Here is a 9,588-nt window from a genome sequence, read left to right on the forward strand (position 1 = left end):
TGCAAATATTGCTTGTCATCTTCTCCGGTCCAGAAAGATAAGATTAAAAATAAAATACTCCAGTCTCTTGCCCTGCTCACCCCAATCCAACCTCCTGTTTTAATTTAATTCTTAAATTTCGGTATGGCCATCTGTGTTACTTCGAGCCAGACATCATTTTCCACCTTTTCAAAAAAGCTTGTGTTGTTGTCAGCTGACCTGGCCACACATCAGAGCATCGGTGCTCACCTTCCGCTTACCTCCATGGCTGCCGAATGTGCAGTTGTTCCACCTCAGGTGGAATCATTAACTGCAATATCCTGTCTTCCCACAGTCCAATAAGTGCTGAAACCCCGCGGTTGTACACCACAATTAATCTCTTGTGATGTTCAGGAACAGAACAGATTCATGTTTGATTCTGTCTATTGGGAAGTTGATCATTAGAGGTTGTAATATAAGAGAGATGACGATTGTGGGTGGGCCTTTCTTCTCCTTTCTTTTTTCTCTTGCCTGTACTTGAGCTCGAAGATCTTATTTTCCCTTTGATTTGCTCTATTTTATTACTTTTAAGGTAATTTTTTTATGCAAGCTGCTTTTCATGTGCTTTTTTCACCTACTGGGCTATATCTTCGGCCTCCGGGCTGTGCTCTGTGTGATGCCCTTAGCTCCCCTTAGCTGCAATTTGACTCACATCTCACCAGCCTTTGTTTGACCATATAGTGACCTGTATTATTTCATAGGATTTCAAATATCACTGTCATGCTGATAATACCTAGATGCATTGCTTTACTGATTGCTTGAGAAGTTTTATTTGTTCATTCAAGCCCTTTGAAGCTAAGCATCCAATATGTTTCCTTAAGTTAGAGCTTGGAAATTGAAAAGTCAAGCTATTAATTGTCAGCATTGAGTCTTCAAATGTCTAGAGGGATGTCTGCCCTTTTGTTTGATAATGTCTCTGATAAATCCCAAACTGAGACACTGGTATGTGTTCCAGGGAGTTTTAATTAGATTCTGTTTTATCATCTATCAGGCATATGAAGGTAAATGCAGAGTTTCTTCTTATATCAGTAAAATTTGTGTAAGACTCATGGATCTGGGATTAAGGCTCCACAGCAGCTTTGATTGAATTATTTTCTAAGGTTTTTTTGCAATCATTATTGTAATGGACTCTGGATGGAAATACCTAAACCCCTTCACACTGGGTCACATTGATTTGTAGTACTGATTTGCCAAATTTCATGAGGACTAAGATAAAAGGGGCTTGTGCTTTCAATCGGAGAAGGATGCATTTATTTTAAACACAAAATCAGGCATGAAAAACTGGATCATCTGGTGTTTGATTTTATTTCTAAAATAACTTTACAACTTCCCTCTGGCTTTGTCTCTTATGATTTTATGATACAACTGCATTTTCAAGCACACTTAAACGATTAGAATAAAAAAGAGGACTATTGGCACAGCAGCAATGAACTTTGCAATACATAACATTCAGTCGCCTGGTCTTTACTGTGGCATGCAGAACCCCATGGAGCCAGGACACAGACACATTCACATTAGCAATGCCTGGATTTAATTACTTATTTTAAAAACAGTCTATCAAAATCAGCATATTGGCAGATTCAGCAGGGAGATTCTGTAAGACTCTTACTAGATAATGCTGAATTAATGGTCTAGCTGAAATCCCGTCTGTCTCTAAACTACAGGGACTACACTTAGGACCCCATGGAAATGCTTCTCTTTGCTTGGGACCCTCAGGGTCATCTCTGACTTTTGTTTCCAGAACAGAGAATGGATTTTCAGATTCCAGAAAAGTAGGTAACTACAGTGACCCATTAAATGTAAAATACTTAAACAGTCTTTGGAGGAGGGACTGGGAGTTCTGCCAGCAGACCATAAAGTCATGCTTATTTTGGGACTCTGCACCCACGGATATTTAAGAAAACCCTGCTAATTTGAGCAACAGCTTTAGGAGAGGTGGGGATATTCCCTCATCCCAGAATTATGTGTAGCCCCTGGTCACAGGATGCTTCAGAGAGCTGGGGGTTGTGCACCACAGGCAGCTGCACTGAATCTGCTCAGAATCACAGAGTCACAGAATCAGAATGGTTGGAAAAGACTTGTAAGATCATCAAGTCCAACCATCAACCCAACACCACCATGCCCATTAAACCATGTACCACAATGCCACATCCACACGTTCCTTGAACACCTCCAGGGATGGTGACTCCACCACTTCCCTGGGCAGCTTATTCCAGTGTTTCACCACTCTCTCAGTAAAGAAATTTTTCCTAATATCCAGCCTAAACCTCCCCTGGTGCAACTTGAGGCCATTTCCTCTAGTCCTGACACTGTCCTCTTGCTCCAGGCACTGAAATAAGTCTGGGAGGAGTTGTAGTCCAAAAGAAAGACAGACAGAAAGAAAGATGTCGATGCATTCTGCATGAAGACCAACCGAGTGGGCATGTGATGGACACTTAGATGATCTGACTCCTTCTGTGAGACAGGCCAAGAAACACCTCTTTTTAGATCAGATTAGATTTAGGCAAGGAGAATTCAGGGTTTCTCTTCTACTTTCCAAGAATTGGTTTCCTATGATGCATTCAAAATGCAACAAGATTACTTTCAGGAGCTCTGTGAAAAAGAGTACCTGTGGCAGAGGTGATGTGGCAGCAGTTATACTAAAAGCTACTTTATCTAGTTTGGACAACCTGTTCCAACTTTTTTTCAATTCGATTCGGAAAGCTACAGACCATGAGTAGCATTTAACAAACATCCATATTGCTAACAGGCAGATACAGGCTATTTTATGGGTGTTTATGAATGTAGATGTGACCGTTCATAAATGTAGTGATGAATAATAGAACAGCGAATGCTTTCTACACTGCAATGGTATCCTCCATGTGATGACTTCAAATACATTTATAAATGGTGTCAAATCTGTCACCACAATGGCCATAAGAGGAGGAGAAGGCGGAGACACAGTGACTGTGCAAAAGAGACTGAATAAAGCAGGACAGGGCCCTTGGTGTAATCCTGCCCTAGGCCACGTTCATGTGCTAAACTCTCCTTTCCCTGCAGAGGAGTGGGCAAGCACCTAAGGCAAGCGGTTTCTGGTGGTGCCTGGGAGAGCCTGGGAGAGCTATCCTGGGCAAGGGATGAACCAGTGCCCCAGGGGACGTGGGTCATACTGCAATGCAGGATCGTGGGTTGCCTCTGTTTAATGTAGCCAGACAGACCAGCTATTTGGCTTGTGTACGCACAGTGAAATTGTGGCAGAAGTAGGAGCTGACCAACCAGTCCTTTATGCATTTTCTGGAATTTCAAAATACTACTGCAAGTTTGCAGAAAAGAAATAAAACTTCCTGTAATTCCATGCAGCATGAGAGTCGCTGCTGGCCGCTGACTACCGGGAGGAATCAAGCTTGTCATTTCTAGTCTACATACACACACAAAACCAAATCTCTCTTTTTATTCCGTACTATGAATAGTTTGAGCTTGTCTTCTGTCAAGAGGTCTGCAGAAAAACTGCCAAAGCTCTTGTTAAATGAGCCCCTGCACAGGCAGTCATTCACCTCCAGGTCCAATTTTTCATGGGTCAGGCGGTCTAGCAGCTCCACATGGGACCTTAATAAAACATTCCAGGAAAGCTCCAGGGACACACGGGCATTAAAGGCTGTTAACAGCACCATAATTAAAAACAAATTAACAGGAAATCTGAAATTGCCTTAAGAATTGTTCCTGTCTTGTGTCACATCTCATGAATCTCAAATTACCTTTGAAATTTGACTTAGTATTTCAGAATAGCTGCAAGATCAACAAACCACTACAAAGTAGTTAAAAACCTACAAAATTTGCTTCCTTAGCACTAAGACCAGAGGATATCTTTGACAGTCTGCACGGCACTGACACTTTTAAAACCCTTTATTTACTTCAGAGGAAAGGAACAGCGGAAGAGAAGATGGTTCAGTAGCTGCAGTTTTATTTGTAGTGAATATTTCTCCGGCATGACTTGCTTTCTGCTGAACTTGAAACAAGTTAACCCGTTTCAGCCAAAGCCTCCTTCCTGTCACAGGAAGGGTTAGGTAGTTTCTGCATCCTCATTTAGCCAGGTGTTTATTATAACACCTAGATAATGAATGAACGTGAAAATTTCTTCTGAAAGAGTATGGGTTGAACTTCCCAGCATTTCAGAAAAGGCTATGCTTAAAGATTTAAACTGTTCCTTGTTATATTAACGCATTTTTTAATAAAGCTGAGCCAGAGGAACTGTATAAGATTTTGATTCCATAAAGAACGTGAAATTTACTTCAAAATCAATTATGAACCTATAGGTATATACTGATGAAACTATAGGTATCTATTGTATGCTCACCAATTTAAAAGGCAATGACGGAATTTGGTTTTGCAGGAAAACAAAATTGAAATCAGGTGTGGCAAGTTGGCTATGGTTTCATTAGAAACCGGATGCTATTGGATGTTTCTTTAAAGGCTCAAATCCTATGGAAAAGTAATTATGTGATGATCTCAACTTTTATTTAAAAACAATGCAGTTGTCCAGCCCCCCTGCCTGGCTGCAGAGAAAAGCTTGAACATGTTTCCCAAGCGTATTCTAGAGACTCTATACCTGCAGGCAAATAAAAGAGCCCATAGATAATAGATTTTAAAATTCCAGGTCTTTGTGAACTCATCTCACTTTTTTTTTCAGGCCTGACAATCCTGAAATCTAATCATTTACATTGTCAAAGAACGCCAGAAAATATAGCTTGTCATTTTTGTCAGCTTACCAGTTCTTTATCATTGCTAACGGTAGAGTTTCTCTTACTATATTAGTTAGACTACAAAGTTCTTCAGCAAATTTTGGGTCTTTTTTCCCCCCTGCACACTAACATTTTTGTTTAATCCACGAAGCAATTATCAACTACACTGTATCATGTAAATCCCACCGATTTGGGGGGGGTTCCCCTGCCAAACTTGCATGCATGACATTCATTTCGGCTTTCTGACAGGCTGTGTCGACACGGGTCAGGGTTTCACTGGCCCAGCTACCTAAGGGAGGCCCAAAGGAATCAGTCTGTCCCCAGAGCAGAGCGCAGTGAAGAGTGGGGCAGGGCAGTGGGCAACTCTGAGAAAAGGGACCTGAAAAGTGTTGGAACAAAACCAGTCCAGGACACCAACAGACAAGGGACTATTTTTGTTCAGAAATTTAGTTCCTGAGATGTCCAGATGAGGCCACTGTGGTTTTATTATGGCGATTTCAAGAAAGGAATTTAATTTGGTTACCTCAGAGTTTCCCGTCTCCACAACTGCAAGTGTGCTCAATAGCCTGTTTTTCTGTTGGAGAACAAAGAAAAGGAAATGGTTATTTTTTTTTTCTTCACGCAGCAGTTACGGTACTCGCGGAGGCAGGAAGGGAACCGGACAATGGAAGCTGCAGATGTGGAATTTCTTTTATAAATCCCCTTTGCTGCTGCTGCTGCCTGGCAGGCAGTGGAGACACAGCAATGCAATAGGAGGAGATGCTGTGAGACTGAAGCAGAGCAAGCATTTTCGTTTGATAGAGAGCCCCGGGTGACGCTTTCCAACAACAGCCCGACCCAGACTGTGCAGGCTTAGTTTCAACTTGGCGGCATGATGCAAAACCAGGGAAGGGTACAGAGCACTTTGGCTGAGTCACACTGTTAGGAAACGGGGATTTCTGTGGTGGGAAGCCGGACTGGGCCATGCCAAGTCCCCAGGCAGTGAATTCTAATGCGTTTTGGAGATGGGGACGACGTTCTCATCCAAAAATATCTGGCCAGCCAAGGGGGAACTGTGGCTACAGGGGACTGTGCTTCCTTTGTGTTTTGGTTTTGTTTGTTACTAAAAGTGACCTCCAGAAGGAAGAGCTCCGAAGCGACCGCGGGGACGTGGGTACGCGTATGAGCCCAGCCGCGCCGGGAGGGATGCCGGCCGCTCTACCCGGCTGCAGCAGGTTCCTCATTCCAGCAGTACGATTAAAAGAAGGAAAATGCCTAACTTTGTAAATGCTCTCTAAAAGGCTTTTTTCTTCCCTTCGTGTTTGCTGCTGCAGAATGGAATGCCTTGTTCAAATCCATTTAGGCTGTCTGATAATAGGTGCATTTTTAACAGCAGCTGGGCACCCAACCCAGCGTCAGGACTCGTGAAAGGCTCTCATTTTTGCTTCTCCACCTGCTTGGGCTGAAGGGCCACATTTTAGCCTTAGGTCCACGTGTCATGCAGGGCCAAATCTGGCTGGACCTTGGCCTGCCTTTGGGTTTCCTCTCCCCCGCTGAGCGGCTCCTCTGCCTACAGCGGCAGGGTTATCTCCTCCATTTTGGGCAGCACATTTGGATGATGATTAACAAGAACACTGAGTCAGAGCTTATGTTATGGCTGTGATGGGATTTAACATAATGTTTGTTTGCAAACTGACAAATATTGGAGGAAAGTGCTTGCGAGGGAGGGTTCTGTGACTCTCCGTCAAGCTGCCAACCCACTCTAACCAAATAGCTACAATTGGCCTCAGGCCTTTTCAGGCTTGCCCAGGCACTCCAGGGAATGCAATATTTCAGCCTCAGGACCAGTTGCTTTTATGCCCCGGGGTCCTGTTAAGGCGCATGTTTTGTGCAGCTTGCTCAGCTCGCCACCATCTCGTGCTTCTCGCTGTGGTCCTGGCTCCTCTCCTGTTGTAGGACCCCGCTCGCCAGACACAACTGCTGGGGTGCCCCCTCTCTCCCTTCTCCTCCCAAGCAGGTGCAGCTCTGTGAGGGACCCAAAACTGAAAAGAGACTGAGCGGTGTGGGGAGGGACTGTGGGGAGGTTGCTGGAGGGCCCTGACTCCCAGCTGCAGCTTTGTGCATATTTCCTTAACATCTGAGCTAACGCAGGGTTTTCAGGTGAGGATCTCTGAAACGAAGCTGTGAGGCGGGTACATGCATCACCAAATCTTTCAGGCAGCAGCAAAGCATCTTCATCACCACGGATCCACAGGAGAGGAAAAGCCCTGAAAGTCTTGTACTATTTGCTGCAATTTTCACCTAGTTTAGATGGTACCTGAAGTTTTTGCGTGTCCTTTTTAGGGTCCCTTTGAGTTTAAACTCACTGCATATTCCTGTAGCAATACAATTTCCTTTCATCAGCAGAGCTAGCTTCAGCTGTTGTCGGGTATTATTATACCTCACTGCTTCCTTCCTCTCCCATCAGTCCCTCTATCCTGGAGTTAAATGCCATTTATAGTTCAAGCTATTTGACTGCTAGTCCCCCTGTACACCAGAATAGCCCAGAAAGACAGGAAAGCTCACGGGGAAAGGGACATCAAGTGGCTACGTTTTCTGCAGCACAAAAGCACCAGACCCCAAAAATCTCGCTGATGCATGTGAAAGCAGCACAGGACATTTAGGACAGAGTAATTTGGGCAGAACTGCACGATATGACTGCTCACACTTGGCAACGTGGGCAGCAAGCAAGCAATCATCCAAGCGGGCGCAGATACCACTGAAAAAAGTCACTGCTGCAGTGAAGGTGGCACCCTTTCTGAAAAGAAAGAGGCCTATCCTCTTTTCTTTTTTTTTTTTAACTAAACAGAAAACAAGGACTCACATGAAAAGTCTTTACCAGCAGTTTTGCAGCATGCAAACTTTTTTGGTGGTCTGGTAACTATTTCAGTGAAATCAGGAACATCAAAATAAAAATTATTTTGAAAATGTCCTTTAAATCTGAGCTGAAATTATGGCTTCTTTTTTTGCCTGTTTTCTTCTATAGATTGCTGGTTTGTTTTTTGAAGTCACTCTTGTTAATTGTCCTGCAGCCATGGTATGTACCGGATAGCCAAGAAAGCTGACATGGTGAAGTTATATACAGCATCCTTGTGACCTTTTTGCAGTGAAGATACATGTCTGTCTAATAAAGCCCAGGCCAAATGACAGTGACAGCTGCCTTGTGGCATTCAGTTTGAATTGAACAGGTTTGCTCACAAGTGAGGAGTAGGTATTTCATTACAGACTGTGCACCAAGACCAGCATAAGCCCCCAAAAGTGAAACTTTCCCTCAGCAGCTATGGAAACTGCCCCAGTGGACTGAGATGCACTTCACAGGCTCCTCCTTATCTCCTTGCTCTGACTTTCCCGCCTCCTGCAAGCTGTCATCCTCTGTTGGCATTTGCATGTTGGTGCAGCACTTGCAAGGGAAGAAAACCTCACTTCACCTCCTAGGAGGGATACGGGGTTTTATGGGAACTGAGCACTCAAAGAACGAGGGGCGAAGAAGCATGTTTTTTCTGAGGAAAGGTCCAAAGTTGCCTGCGTGGGAAGATGCTCTTCTCTCAGGGAAAGAGCCCAAGTCACTGCTGAAACGGGGACTGCGTTATGTCAGCTTGAGCCTCATAATGAAAGGGATGACCAGAACGCCTGACTTCTTGTGGGGACTGCCCGAGGTGCAGAAACTGAACCTTTCACGCAACCAGCTAGCGGTGATTCCTCCTTCACTGGGGAAACTGGACAGGCTGGTAGTGCTGAACTTGGGTGGAAACTGCCTCAAGTGCCTGCCTAAAGAGATTGGGCTGCTGAGGAACCTGAAGGTCTTGTTTGTCAATATGAATTGCCTGACAGAAGTGCCAGCAGAGCTCAGCTTGTGCAGAAAGCTGGAGGTTTTGAGCCTCTCTCACAACCGCATCTCGCAACTGCCTTTGAGCTTCACTGACCTGACAAGCTTGAGGAAACTGAACCTCAGTAACAACCGCTTTGTGCAAATTCCCCTCTGCATTTTCGCACTGAGGAGCTTAGACTTCTTGCACCTAGGGTCCAACAGGCTTGAAAACATCGCAGAGAGTGTCCAGTATCTGGTCAATCTGCAAATCTTTATCGTAGAGAATAACAACATACGCACCCTGCCACGGTCCCTCTGCTTCATCACCACTCTGGAGTTACTAAACGTTGATTACAACGCCATACAGAGTCTCCCGGACGACCTCTACCTGCTACACCGGCTGCCACGCATCGCGTGGAACCCAATGGACAAAGGCCTCCACATCGCCCACAACCCCTTGTCCCGGCCCCTGCCCAAGGTCGTTGAGGGGGGGCTGGATGTCCTCTTCAACTACCTCAGGGAGAAAAAGGAGCACAACTGAGTTTCCGCTGAACTTGGGATTAAGCCTGTCATCAAGACTCAGTCGTATCAGAGCGCTTTCCTGAACAGGCATTTCCACTTCATAATGCTCGGATTCTGAAGACTGTGGATGGCTTTAGTAATGCTTGGAGGAAAGCAAGTAAAGTATGATTGTCTTGATTAAGTGTGTGAAGAGTAAACTTTCTAAAAATAGCCACCTCTGTAACCTTCAGTGTTGGTGTGCTTGGTTTTTTTAGGAAAAAACAAAACAACCAACTTGTGATAAAATGTTTGCTCTTCATTTGACAGAAACCAATTAAGACAGACTGCTAGAAGTGCAGAAACGTGCATTTGCCAGCTACTAGGTTGGAGGAATATTAATATAAATTGGATTTACTATATGTGATTGCAGTTGCCCTTTAACTCCTGCTCACTTCTTCGTACACAGATAAACCACGACATAAACAAACACTGCTATCTAAGTGAATCTCAAGGAAAATGTTTAAT

General features: G+C 44.3%; 1 protein-coding gene across 1 annotated transcript; it reads left to right on the plus strand.

Moving 5' to 3' along the window:
- Nucleotides 1-8,059: 8,059 nt before the first annotated feature.
- On the plus strand, nucleotides 8,060-9,103 carry LRRC30 (leucine rich repeat containing 30). The gene has a single exon (XM_059815796.1). It carries the CDS (start codon nucleotides 8,060-8,062, stop codon nucleotides 9,101-9,103), a length of 1,044 nt encoding a protein of 347 aa, XP_059671779.1.
- Nucleotides 9,104-9,588: the final 485 nt, after the last annotated feature.

This window comes from Gavia stellata, chromosome 3 (assembly GCF_030936135.1).
Source record: "Gavia stellata isolate bGavSte3 chromosome 3, bGavSte3.hap2, whole genome shotgun sequence".
NCBI lineage: Eukaryota > Metazoa > Chordata > Aves > Gaviiformes > Gaviidae > Gavia > Gavia stellata.

Coding starts and splice junctions, on each gene's coding strand:
- LRRC30 (XM_059815796.1), top strand. CDS start 8,060: ATGCACTTCACAGGCTCCTCCTTATCTCCTTGCTCTGACTTTCCCGCC.